General features: G+C 43.4%; 1 protein-coding gene across 1 annotated transcript in view; it reads right to left on the minus strand.

Annotated features, from left to right (window-relative positions):
- Positions 1-14,179, minus strand: part of DTNBP1 (dystrobrevin binding protein 1) — a 117,687-nt gene that overhangs the window by 52,788 nt on the left and 50,720 nt on the right. Inside the window, exon 7 of the mRNA NM_001098600.1 lies at positions 3,556-3,578. Within this exon, the coding sequence (NP_001092070.1) occupies positions 3,556-3,578 (23 nt within the window). The remainder of the gene's footprint in view (positions 1-3,555; positions 3,579-14,179) is intronic.

Genomic DNA, 14,179 nt, shown 5'->3' on the forward strand with positions numbered 1-14,179 from the left:
CCGAGCAAGGTCAGGGATTGAACCGGCGTCCTCATGGATGCTACCAGTCGGGTTCGTTAACCACTGAGCCACAATGGGAACCCTTTTTTTTTTCCTCCCCATGAATTCTTTCATTATAGGTCTACTGATTGAAAATCCTTGTATAAGCCACCTATACTGCACTGGATAGAATTTCCAGCCTATTTTTAAAAGCAGAGCAGGAATTTAAGATGTGTGAAACAATCTGTGCACAGAATCTTTTTATTATTCCCCCCCATTTTTCCTAATTCCTAATTATACCTTTTGCCGCAATTTTTAAAAGCTATTTACCTATATTAAGTCTTCCAAAGCAGTCAAATTAATTTTCTTACAAATGGTTCTCCTTAACACTAAGGTTTTATCATTTTATCTGATATTTAATTAAATTGCATACTGCAGTAATAAGCGTAAATGAATTTGGGAGCGAACAATTCACTCTGGGTAGAAATAAAAGTGTTTGGCTGCACTGGCAAGTATCCTATCAGCTTCAAGCGTTCAGCAGGATGCGGTATCAACTTTACAGAGAGAATGGAGAATGACGGTTGATGTGGGGAGGCACTTCAGTGGAGGTAAAAGAGCAAGCTCGCACATTGAGTCACATTCAAGTCGGGAGTGCTAAGGAGCTGAGGGCAACGAGCGACCTAGATCTTCTCGCCCCTAGTTCCTGTTTCAGTGGCACAATATTTCTAGACTTAGACTTAAGAGTGATTAGGATTTGTACATGAAATGACAACCTATTTTAAATATTAAAGTGGAAAAATGATGAATAATCCCTAAGTAACAGATGTCTATTGGTGGCCAATTTTCTGTGTCTTTAAAGGAGCGTAAAGAACTTACTTACTCCACCTGTAGCGACAATAATGGGATTCCTTTCCCACTGAATATAAAAAATTAAGACTTTTAAGATGCCAGCCCCCTTTTTTTACATAATAGCCAAGTGATCATTACTAAACAGTTTAAAGAAATACAGTATTTGGAAGAACAGAGAAAATCTTAGGGCTGCCAATATTTTAAAAAAACAAATAAGTTTCAATAATACTGTAGAGATTTGCTCTCTGTTTCGCAAGTGAAAGGTAAGCTCATTAACCTAATGGGGTAGGGAAGGAAGAATCGAAAATTCATATCCTACTGATCTGTGTTACTAACCGAGGGTTTTACTAAATTTGTCTTTCTGTCCTTGAAAGTTAGTTTTACCCCAACTTAGCAAAGAGCTTCTAAATACGACTACAAGTTAAATAAAATAATTGGAGGAAATAATCCTTTTTGTTTTTCTGCAACCTATAAAGGAAAGTGCAAAGGCAAAAACAATATTCAAAAAATAAATTCTGGAAGTTCCCCTCATGGCTCAGTGGTTAACAAACCCAACTAGCATCCAAGAGGACGTGGGTTTGATCACGGGCCTAGTGCAGTGAGTTAAGGATCCGGCGTGGTGGTGAGAAGTGGTGTAGGTCGCACATGCGACTTGAATCCCGTGTTGCTGTGGCTGTGGCCAGCAGCTACAGCTCTGATTCGACCCCTAGCCTGGGAACCTCCATATACTGTGGGTTCTGCCCTAAAAAAAAAAAAAAAAAAAAGACAAAAGAAAAATAAGAAATTCTTAGGATCTATTTGAATTTTTTTCTCCACTCATGTCTTAGAAAAGCAGTTACATTTCTTTTCTTATTATATGCTACTCATGCTTTTGAAACATTAGGAAACACTCAAGAGGAAAGAATTTTTAATGACTATCAGTGCTTTAAAAAAACTAGATATGATACAATCATCAATTCAGGGTTTGTTCAAATTGGGAACTTTAATTGGCCTGTGGGTGGGTTGTACATAATTAGGGTTGTGTATATAAACAAGATATTTCAACATAAATTGAATTATTCTATCAAGTGGTATGTAACACTGTTTAACCTTTTCCAAACTGTTGGTCTTTTCTTTTTCTGTAAATACTGTCATATGAGAAAAAAAAAAAGGAACGCCTCAGTACTGAGATGCTAGCAAAGTTGACATTTTGCATAATCTGTGACCCTGCCTGTCTTTTAATATTAACTTGATTTTCTTCTCCTAACATGATATAAGAAGATGCTAGTAGACTGAAAGGAAGAATGAGAGGGAAAGGAATATTTTATGAGAATGTAAGATCTTATTTTAAATGACTGATGAAAAATAATGTCCATGAATTGTGGTTCACAAACTGATTAAGAACAATGGTGGCCATGATCATATAATACATCACAGGATCACTTAACATTGCCCTCAACAAACTGGCCATGAACTTCATCATTTACTATAACTGTAATCAGTCAAACAGAAATCCAGCCAAAACAAGTCTATTCAATGATAGCTGCAGTAGAAACAAGCCTTTATACCTTTTACCTTGAGGGTTAGTTGTTTTCCCTAAAATATGCAAACAGGTCATACACGTAAGCAATTCAACTGTAAATAATATACTGGAAAATCTTTAACCAGTAACTCTAAAAGCCAATATTAGTTCATACATATACATAATAAGTAATACTTCAAAGTCCCCTTGGTTACTGAAATTCTTTCAGAACAGTGGTTTCATTACTTTATCGCTAATGATAATTGAAAAGTGGCAAATTGGAAGGGCTTTGAGCTGCTGGAAAGTTTGTGGTCTTTCCCTTTTTTTTTTTTTTTTTGTCTTTTTAGGGCCACACCCATGTCACATGGAGTTTCCCAGGCTAGGGGTTGAATCAGAGCTGTAGCTGCCTGCCTACGTCACAGCCACAGCAACACGGGATCCGAGCCTCATCTGCAACCTATACCACAGCTCACAGTAACACCAGATCCTTAACCCACTGAGCGAGGCCAGGGATTGAACCTGAGTCCTCCTGGATGCTGGTCAGATTCGTTTCCGCTGAGCCACGACGGGAACTCCAACCTTCCCCATTTTTTTTTTTTTTTTAACTAGTTTTCTCCAACAGGAGTCAATACTGGCCAAGAATTATACTTCAGGGCCCACCTGCAAGGGTTCCCTTTATTAAAAAGCAATGCTGGGCACCCTTAATATCTCAGGGCGCAGTTCATCAAAGCTTCTAATTTTACAGTTGGAAACTGAGCCTAAAAAAGGTAGAGACCTATCCAAAGTTACAAGATGCTGGCAGAGCAGGACCCAGCCCCCAACACCTCTCAGGAGGTTCAGGTGATGGCTGAGTCAACCACAGGGACACATCTCTGCCTTTATCACCACGGCTTCTCCATGTGGCTCAGGCTGCACAGCAGGAACCAGAATCTCCTTAAACTACGATTCTCAACAACCTCAAAGGGAGCACTATGCCATCCTAACAGATTATTTACAACAGTCATTAGCAGAAACTCTCACTTGGTACATGTGTTACAGCTAAAAAAGACTATCAAAACCACTTGTGATCAAATAAAATCTATAAAAATGGTATTAAGCAAACTTATTTTTTGATATAAATTGTCTGATTTAAAGAAAAAGGAATGCATTCTTTCATCATCAAGAGAGAACATGTGATATCAATTAACTCATCTACTTTAAAAGTGAAGAATTCAACACAAAATTACCTTTGAAGGTTTCAAGTTCCTTCCTGTAGGAAAAAAAAAAGAAAATATGAATTTATTAATCTATACCCCATGGAAACTGCTCTTAATTTAAAACTTTATGTACTTTAAATGCCGAGAGTACTTCTGGATGCTCACACATCAATTACACTTTACTGAAATAACCAATACAATTAGCCTAGAGCTGTTTTCAGTTTTTCTATTACCCCTATTAATGGCTCAAAAAAAACGCTATGAAAATTTAAACATAGAGCACTTTTTTTTTTCTTTTTCTTTTTTTGCTTTTTAGGACCACACCTGCCGTATACGGAAGTTCCCAGGCTAGGGTTTGGGACCAGAGCCACGTTTGCAACCTACACCACAGCTCAGATCCTTAACCCACTGAGCAAGCCAGGGATTGAACCCACATCCTCATGGATGCTAGTCAGGCGTTACTGCTGAGCCACAATGGCAAATTTCAACATAGAGCATTTTAATGCCAGCTATGAACCATCTACTATACAGAAGAATCAGTTTATAAAAGTACTTAGTTTTCCCTCTATTGATAAATATTAATAGATGTTTATGCTCTTTAAGATTAAAAATCATCCAGAATAGGGGCAGTTATTTCCCCTCTGAAATGAAAGGGGAAAGCATATGTCAAAGGAACTGAAGTCCATAGATCATCCTGACACAAAAGGGCCAAGCCTCCAGGAAACCCTCTGGTTTGTCATTTTGTCAGTGTCAATTAAGGATTCTGAAACACAAAGTTTCCTGGGGAAATGACAACCAGGGAAAAAAGATGAACAATCATAAAACAAAACATTTTCGGCAAAGAAGTCCAAAGCAAGTTTTTTTCAGGTTTTCCTTCATTATTCTGTATTGCATTTTTCTCACTACCAGTACTAATTAAAAGTAACTTTTAGGAGGCAAACTGATTTGTAAAAGTTTGTTATCCTGCTCAAAACATGAGACGTTTATCTTATTTGCATGCTAGGTTTTACTAAACATCTAGAGCTATTTTGGATTCTCAAATCCGGATTCCACATCGCTAGTTACAATAACCCTCACCTTCCAAAGCAGTCACTCAATGAACAGTTGGCCAGGGGAACTGGCAAGCTGCCCACTGAAAGGCCAAGCAGGTAATACTCCCGCGACAGCCAAGTGAAGGTTCTTAAATCAGAGAGTCATCTCACTCCTTATTTTCCAAAAATGATATTGCTATGGCATCAGAGTTCATTAACTAAGAAAAATGTTATTTGCAATCCTATCTTTAAAAAAAAAAAGTGCAGTTTTTTCCCTTCAGCCAACAGTCCAACTTCATTCTTAAAAGATTAGGTACAGGAGTTCCCGTAGTGGCACAGTGGTTAACGAATCCGACTAGAAACCATGAGGTTGCGGGTTCGGTCCCTGCCCTTGCTCAGTGGGTTAACGATCCGGCGTTGCTGTGAGCTGTGGTGTAGGTCGCAGATGTGGCTCGGATCCCATGTTGCTGTGGCTCTGGCGTAGGCTGGCAGCTACAGCTCCAATTAGACCCCTAGCCTGGGAAACTCCATATGCCACGGGAGTGGCCCAAGAAATGGCAAAAAGACCAAAAAAAAAAAAAAAAAAAAAAAAAAGAAAAAAAAAGATTAGGTACAAAGTAAACACGCCTAAAACCTACTATATACTCAGGAATGCGATGAAAGCTGAAACGGGCCTAAGAGCAAGGCAACTTGCATCCTAAGAGAGTATCTAAGGGACACCTTTGATTTACTTCTCACTCGGACCCTCACATGAGCATTCCCCTAAGGCCACTGATGGGTGGAAAAGACGATGGAACAGTCAGTTCAATATTTGAACGAGTAAATTCTTTTTCTCTGATGACAATCTTTAGAGAGTCTGCTTTTCCTCTTTTAAAATATGCTGCAGTGAGCAAAGTGTCAAAAAGGCACCTCCTGGGAGTTCCCGTCAGTGGCTCAGTGGTTAATGAATCCGACCAGGAACCATGAGGTTTCAGGTTTGATCCCTGGCCTTGCTCAGTGGGTTAAGGATCCAGCATTGCCATGAGCTGTGGTGTAGGTCACAGACGCGGCTCGGATCCCATGTTGCTGGGGCTCTGGTGTAGGCCAGTGGCTAGAGCTTCAATTAGACCCCTAGCCTGGGAACCTCCATATGCCGTGGGAAGCAGACCTAGAAAAGGCAAAAAGACAAAAAAAAAAAAAAAAAAAAAAAAAAAAGGCACCTCCTGTTTTAAAAAAGCAAAACATGGAGTAAAGATTTCACAGACCCTGCCCCTACCCCCAGTACCACCAGACGTTAGGCAAAGCATCTAGTGTCTACTTTATTAGTAAGTAACTGCCCAACTGAGGGAAGCTTTCATCTGGAGTTACTGTGCCCACCTTCCAACCTTCTGGCTACATCATCAAAGTGAGGGGAAGCCACCATGAGACAAGAGGCTAGAAGGGTCCTCCTTCCAGGCACCTCTGTTTACACAAAGTCACGACACATGGCTGTTTGTGAAACTTCCAAGAAACTTCCTGCACCCACTGCCTAAGAAAGACGACTGGCTGAGGTCGTGGTGGCATTGATAACTGTGGTTTAAAGTGACAATCAGTGCAATGGAATTTTTACAGAACGGATCAAGGAAATCCATGGTACTGACAGCCTTGAAGTGCCCTCGTTTTTAGAGCAGACTCCACAACGTCGAAGGGAACAGTGTTTGGAAGTACAGGTGATACAAGACAAGGGAGAGAGCCGTGTCACGCAGAGGGAACGGTGACAGCGAAGGCGTAGAGGCTCCACAGTGCGGGTGTACCTTGGGGAGAGGGCCAAGCGTGCGAAGAGCAGGCTGACGAAGGGAAAGTTGTGGGAGAAGAGGCTGAAGAGGCAGAGGGTTCTGAGTGCCAGGATAAAAGGCTTTGGTTTTATTTTTAGCAGGAGAACAACAAGAGCAAAGCTGTGCCTTGGGAAGAACACTCTGGCTGATGGATAGATGTACTGACAAGGGGGAGAACAAAGCAGGGAGCATTTAGGAAACTATTAGAAGAGCTTGAAGAGTGGTTAGTGCCGGAAAGACCAAACCTAAGCAGCAACAGCAAAGAAGAGAGGGAGTCTGATTTGAAAAATACGGAGAAGACTCGACAGGCCATGGCAGCGGACGGTGGGGGTAAAAGTATGTGGGGAGGAAGGAGATGAGTCCATGAGCCATGAGGGTCCAGCCTGGATCGCTGGAAGAAAAGGGAATTCATTCACAGAAAACTTAGGAAGAGGAACAGATTTTGGAGCGCAGGGCATGAGTTCATTTTGGGACTTACCGAAATAACCTGGCAGGTTAGAAACCTAAGGCTGATGATGCTGAAAGACATAATTCTCATCCCCCGTATCCCACTCAAGGATTTAGCGCCAACCGATTTCTACTACGACTACCCCCCCTACCCCCACCCCCTACTCCCACTCAGACCTGAACGGATTCCAGCTTGGCTTCCAGGTCGCACCACTGCACAATCAAGGTCACCAATGACTGGCACGCCGCCAAAGGCCATGACTGCACTCACTTTTCATCTGAATCCCTCAGCAGCCATCTGGCTTGACTGGTGATTCCTTGAGGAAGTTTTCTCTATTTTTCCTCCTCCCCCCTCGGGTTCCTTTGCTCCTTATCCACCCCCTCCAGACCACAAGATGCTGGAGCTCTGCCAGCTTGGTCCTGGGCCTCCTCTGCTCCTTAACTTGCATTCTCTGACAAAACAATTCATCCGGCTACATAGCCTTAAATATCATCCATACACTGACTTCTGGCTTATGCTTCCCGGCTTCAGATCTTCTTTGGGAGATGCACACACAATTGCCTATTTGAGACTCTTCTCAAACACTTGCCAGAGCCGGCTTCTCAAACACTTGCCTAAAAAGACCCTCCTTCAGTCTCCTGCATCTCAACTCAAGGCACTACCAAGTCCCCAAGCTGTGGTTTACCCACCTTCTTCCCTCGTCCCATCCAATCCATTAATAAATCCTGTTAATTCTCTCAAAACAGATCCTGACTCCATCCATTTCTCCCCATCACCACTACTGTCATGATAAATATCCACTTTATGTTGAGTGTAATCTTTGAGCTTGATCATTTAACAAAAAATGTACTGAGCCTTAAAACACTAGGAATGAAGTTGGGAATAGCTCGAGGAGTAACACTAGGTTTGGGATACATGCATTCTGTAGCCTCAAGCAACTTCAGTGGGAGAGTCAGGTTAATAAAGAAAACCTAGAAATCGCTGTCAGCGATTCGTGCTCTAGTGACGCCACGCTGAGGATTCCCTAGGAAAACAGAGGAGGGAGCAACTCGTGCCCTTTGGAAAGAAGTCCTGGAGGAGCCAGAACTGAACTGAGTTTTGAGGGAAGGTATAACTGATGACGACAGGGAGCATTTACTGAGCACATGGCAGGTGTTCTACCCTTGACCATCACGTCACACGCTGAGCCAGGCAAATGAAAAAGCATAGGAGAGCCAGCGTTTTAAGTTCTGCTCACTCTCCAGACTCTCTTAGAAACGGTGATGACAATGATCAGAGCAAAACAGGATCCAAGCTCATCTCTTCCATGAAGACATCCTTCTCACTCCAACGGCAGTCTCCCCTTATCCCAACTCGTACAGCACTCGGCTCTTTAGTGTTACAGCGCCTGGTGCACTGCCCTGTAATGCAGTGATTTCCATCCAAGACTCACCGCTGCAGTTTCACTGCAGAGACCCTGAAGTGCAGAGAAGGTCTCTTCCGCCCTGATCACACGTGTGCACGGACACAACAGACACTGAGCAGGTTGTGATTAACAAGTCCCAGGGCTGCAGAATATCTAAGACTATCTACTTCTTCAAAGAGGCCCTTGCTATAACTAGGGAGGATATTATTCTTCATGAAAAAGTTTGGCCACATAGCATCTCATCTGATAACTTGTTTGCCTCTTGCAATTTCAAAAATTTGAGTCTCTTCTTTTTCAAAGTTTAATAATGTTTTCAGAAGATTACATAAGTACAAAGAATCAAAATGCTTCCCTTTAGATTTTACCATATTTTATATTTTACTAAATTCAGCAAATGCCACCACAAAATTTAGCGTAACAAACCCCGCAACTAAAACATTCAACCAATAACACCAGATTCAAAAATCTAATGATATTTCCAAAGGAGGGTGAAACTGCTGTTTGATCATTTTCTCTATAGGGGTTGAGTTACGAGGGCAGAATAAAAACAAGAAAAAGCATCACATTAATAAATAAACCTATGGAACGTCACGAGAAGTATATTAAATTTGTATGTGTATAAAAATCAACTGAATCAGATCGACAGACGCAAACTTCATAGACTGGAACCCCTGGGTACATGTACATACCTCTATCAACACAATAGCCTCACAGATGGATGCAAACTTTCTCTAAACACTGGATGGCTTCCCTAGGACAAATCCATGATGAAACCTAACATGGATGATTCTATATTGCAAAACAGCACATTTCAAAATGCAAACTGCAAAATCAACGTTAACATTTTTTTTCATATGTTTGGGGGAAATTTTTTTAACCGTGTGATCAGCAACACTTTCTGTACTGAGCACATTTGAGGGCCGTCCCTTCATTTTGGCGATGGATAAGAAAGATCACAGGAAATATCTTGGGAGTTCTCGTTATGGCTCAGCAGTTAATGAACCTGCCTAGGATCCATAAGGATGTTGGTTTGATCCCTGGCCTGGCTAAGTGGGTTAAGGATCCATTGCCATGAGCTGTGGTGTAAGTCACAGATGCAGCCTGGATCTGGTGTGGCTGTGGCTGTGGCGCAGGCCGGTAGCTGCAGCTCTGATTGACCCCTAGCCTGGGGAGCTCCATATGCCATGGGTGTGGCCCTAAAAAGACAATAGACAAAAAAGAAGGAAAAAAGAAAAAAATCTTACAAGACCTCTTTCCAAAAGGACCACCTACGCTTCGGCATTACCAAGTCCTCTGTTTCTCAGCATTCTGCAATCATGAAAATGTGTACCCTTCCTGGCTTGGTGATTTGTGGTTAAGAGGGAAGGCAGATAAACGCAGGGGTGGGGAGAGAGCTGGCCTACTTGCTTCAGGTAATTTTCTCCAAACCCTATCTTAGAAGTCCCTGGTGTCTTTCATTCCTTTCATAGAGCCTGCGAAAGGGATGTGTTACAAAACAAGACATTTTACGCAGAATGGGAGGCAGCAGTAACTAAGAACCAGTCCAAGAGAAGAACTGAACTAAAGCACCTATGGTGGCGACTAAATACTAACCTATAGTACAGAAGAAAACTTAGGGCACGAGAGACACAGAAGTCAAAAATGGACAGTTTCAAGAGGTCAGGTAAACACGGACTGATTTGTCAACGAGCTCAGTTACCTAAAAAGCTAACAAGAAAAACACAGGTTAAATATTTAAAGTGCATCACAGTCTCCAAGAATGTCTTGATCTTACACATCCTTTATACAATCTTTATGTTGACAGTATGTTCCTCTTAGTGTGCCAGGCATCTCGTCCATCCACAAGCAACCTGTTGGAATGATTTACCTTGCTGGCTACTAGATAGTTTTGTATTCCTACAAAAAGTCTTGAGTTTTGCTCTGGAATACAGTTCATTTATTTGGTAACGGCTGGACTTTTTTTTTTTTTTCTCTTTTTAGAGCTGCACTGACGTGCCCAGACTAGGGGTCGAATCGGAGCTACAGCTGATGGCCTACACCACAGCTCAAGGCGACACTAGATCCTCAACCCACTGAGCGAGGCCAGGGATCAAACCCGCAACCTCGTGGTTCCTAGTCAGATTTGTCTCCGCTGTGCCACGACAGCAACTCCAGCATTGGACCTTTTTGATGCTTACTTTTGCGACTTGCTAGGCAGGCTCTGGAACAGGGCTCAGTCAGGACTGATTTCAGCCCTGCTGAGGGAAGCCCCTCCCAGGCCCCAGGAATTCTGTCTTCCGTCTCGGGCTGCTGGGCTCACGCAGCATGTGAGCACCAGGCGCCGCTAGCTCACCCTTGCAGGTGATTTCTTCCTCCTGCCTCAAGGAGTTTGCTCGCTGGCATTATCAGCTTCCGGCTGAACAGTCAAGGGGAGGCCTCTGGTGATTTTCGGGATTCTCTCTCCCTGGTGCTGCGTCCTGTCAACTCGAGCTGCCTTGGGCTCTCAGACTCTCGGCTCTGATTCTTCACCCCAGAGAGTCGGCCAGGCTCCACCTGGGTGCCTCTCCTCCTCGCAGTCTGGAGAGTCTCAGGGCAGCGTCTGGGGCAACCACAGGGCTCGCCTCAGCGCCTCCTGTCTATCGGGGGTCCCTCCTCTCCTTTGCCCAGGTCCAGCGGCCTGTGAAAGGTTACTTCATTCATTCTGTTTGGGTGCGGCTGTAGCAGGTGGGAGAGTAAGTCTGGTCCCTGTGACTCCGTCTTGGGACAATCCTTCATGTCAAAGCACTGCCTGCGGGGACGCTCTCCTCGCCTACTTTGTATTCAGCATCTAAACGGACCTCCACGCAGAACCTCAGCAGCTGGTTACTGCCGTCCTGCCTTTATCTCCTTCGGGGGAGGGGCGCTGGACCTTCCCTTTCGGTTCCAGAGCCATCTTCACCCCGGAGAAGCCACTGGTTCCTCCTGCCCCAGTCTCAGCCAAGCCAGGCCTGTGGCCATGCTCCTACCGAGCCTCCCCGGCCCACCAGCCTCAACTTTCTGAATCGAAATGTAGATCAGACCCAGAGCCCGCCACCTGTCCAGTGGACAGTTATTTCTGGAAGCTCACGAGTTTGGCAGGTTATTCTCTAAAACACAAACTGGTCACACACTACTAAAGACAGGCCATAACATCTCAAATAAATCTGCTATGCTCTTCTTTAGAGATTTTCTAAACCTCATCTACAGTCCACATTAACAGAGAACAAAACAGAAACCAACACAAAGGAGAGCTTAGTTCCCTATGCCCTAGCATTAGCTGTTAAGACACAGAGCAAAAGGAATGACTTCCTCAAAATATGCCTGAGCACTGAATCTTATCAACAGTGTGACCCCGCCACTCACAAGAGTTTCCAAGAGATACAGTTAAGTTTCAAAATCTAAATGAATCAGTAAAAAATGCCCCTAAGCAGATTTCAAGCCCAGTGGAAGACTGTGGTAAAATTATGAGTCATTTATAATTAAGCTGAATTATGGCGTTCCCATCATGGTTCAGCGGAAATGAATCTGACCAGCATCCATGAGGACACACGATCAATCCCAGGCCTTGCTCAGTGGGTTAAGGATCGGGTGTTGCTGTGAGCTGTGGTGCAGGTCACAGATGAGGCTCGGATTCGGGCATTGCTGTGGCTGTAGCTCCGATTCAACCCCTAGCCTGGGAATCTCCGTATGCCGCAAGTACGGCCCTAAAAAAAGACTAAAAAAAATTAAGCTGAATTACTAAAATGACACTGTTCATCAAGACATAGCTATTTTCAGAGAAATCCTGATGGTATGCTGCATACTGAAAGGGAAAACAAAGGATCCAGAACTCTAGAAGTAAGAAATATTTTAATTAAATAACTCACATACATATGATTTTAAGTATAACACAATTATTGTGAAAGAATTTCAATAAGCATTCTAAAGAATATCATGGGAAAGATTAAAATTTAGAAGGCTGGAGTTCTACATGTCTGTTTAGCTCCACTTCCTTCTAAACTTATCTCCTGTCCTTGATTCGGAGTCTCTGCACGTGCTGTCCCCATGCACGGAAGGGTGTCACCCTCCACCCTCCTGGGGCGACCTCCTTACTCGGGCTCCGTTCTCATGTGGCCTCCAGGTGAGCCTTGCCTGCTCACCCCAGTGGAGGCAACCTCCCCACCACTCTAATATTATCCCGTTTTATCGTCTTCAAAGTCTACAGAACTGTCTGGGATTAATTTTTTTAAAAAGCATGTGCACATTGATTATCTATTTCTCCCCATACCCCCGACTACAAATGCAAGCCGACCCCCAAACCTCAAGCCCATTTCTCTAACGGGGCATTTGCTAGTAGACAGATCCACGTTAATGGTTTTACATTCTTTATTTTGGCTCATATATTAAATATTAATGCTTTTCGTTAATAGTTCCCAGTAGTCCTGAAAACCTATGCAAGGCATCCAGGAGCTACACTCACATGGTTAACTCATTTTTTGAGCCATCTGACAACCTAACTACTGGCACTGGTACCTGTCTTCTGCCTATAGCCATATTCTATCCACTAGACAATGTTTTACTCTTGATCGAGGCAAGATCCAAGAAAGCTCCAGTAATAGTACCACTGCTTTATATGCCGAAGAGTTACCAGACAAGCTGTTTATGGGTATTTCCCCACAGCTAGACGCTGCTTCTATGTCACTTTCACCAGACAGAGGGTGTCCATCCTCAACACAGAAAGACTGAGGTTAAACCATCTATTCAAGTGCCTTTCCAGGGTAGATAAGAGCTGTCAGAATCACCTCTGGGAGTGCCATAAAGCTCTGTGTTTCTGCCCACGGTGAGAATCTGCCGGAGGAAAGCTTACACCACTGCTGGGAGGGGTCACACGCTCCTTTCACGGAAGGCGGGAATTTATTCTGAGCTGGGAATGCCTATCCGATCTGTGACAAAATATCATAGATCCATTTTCAGCTACAGGCGCACTGATAGCATCTGGGACTGATTCAGTTTGTTCCAATGCCAAAGAAGACAACAACCTTGGCTTCGATGCTGGCCCCTAACCAGCTGCATGACTTTATGGAATTCAAATTCCTTCTCAACAACAACTCCTGTCACTGACGGGAGCTGAATGAGAAAATGCATTGGAGGCTATTGCAGAGACTATGAGCACTGGAGGTGTGTGAGAAACTACCCTTCATCCCCGCCTTCCCGCCCCTCCATCCCCAACCTCTTGTCTGACCCATACTTTCTGGAAAGCTAGAGTGGGCGGGCACTCCAACACACACACACAAATCATAACAGTCAACCTTTTATACTGCAGGTTATCTTCTTTAGAGCAAGCAAAGAAAAGATCATTAGTTGGTAGAGCAGCTTGTTAATGAGGAAGGAGGCTTATTTTTAGGAAATTCTTCCCTTTTGGACCATGTAATAAAATGTTTGATTTTGGGTATTTGAACGTTTCTCAAATGGTGTAATAGAGGACACCAAGTCACAGAATTTTCATGTGTATTACACACAGACTGGTTCTGTAAGCAGGTAAGTTGTGAAATGCTGAGCAGCTGAACAAATTTCTCTGCTGCAGGAATTAGAACCCTCACTATGCCGACAGGTACTACAAAGGTCCATGAGGCAAATACAAGATGAAGTGTTTTTGGAATGTATTTAACCACGATGGGATGTTTGGTCAGTGGCCATCTCCTCAGTCCAGTGTTCCTATAAAACACTTCAGGGAACACTGCAGCTAATAAAATATTTCTGAATTCAATTTTAATGTTTATCAAGACAATACCTGGACCTCCCTTAGGGCAAACCGTACCCACAAGGATCTGTGATGAAGCAGGTCAGTTCCTCGGCCCACTTCTCCCCTGCTTTCCGTCCTGCCTTTTGCAAGCAGCTGCTTTCAACCGTTCCAATGATTTCTTCCAGAACTGACCTCCATTATTTCCACGTAACATGCCACTGCTGACTGTTCATTTTTTTCCATTTTAAATCTTACTTA

This window comes from Sus scrofa, chromosome 7 (genome assembly GCF_000003025.6).
Source record: "Sus scrofa isolate TJ Tabasco breed Duroc chromosome 7, Sscrofa11.1, whole genome shotgun sequence".
NCBI classification, from domain to species: Eukaryota; Metazoa; Chordata; class Mammalia; order Artiodactyla; family Suidae; genus Sus; species Sus scrofa.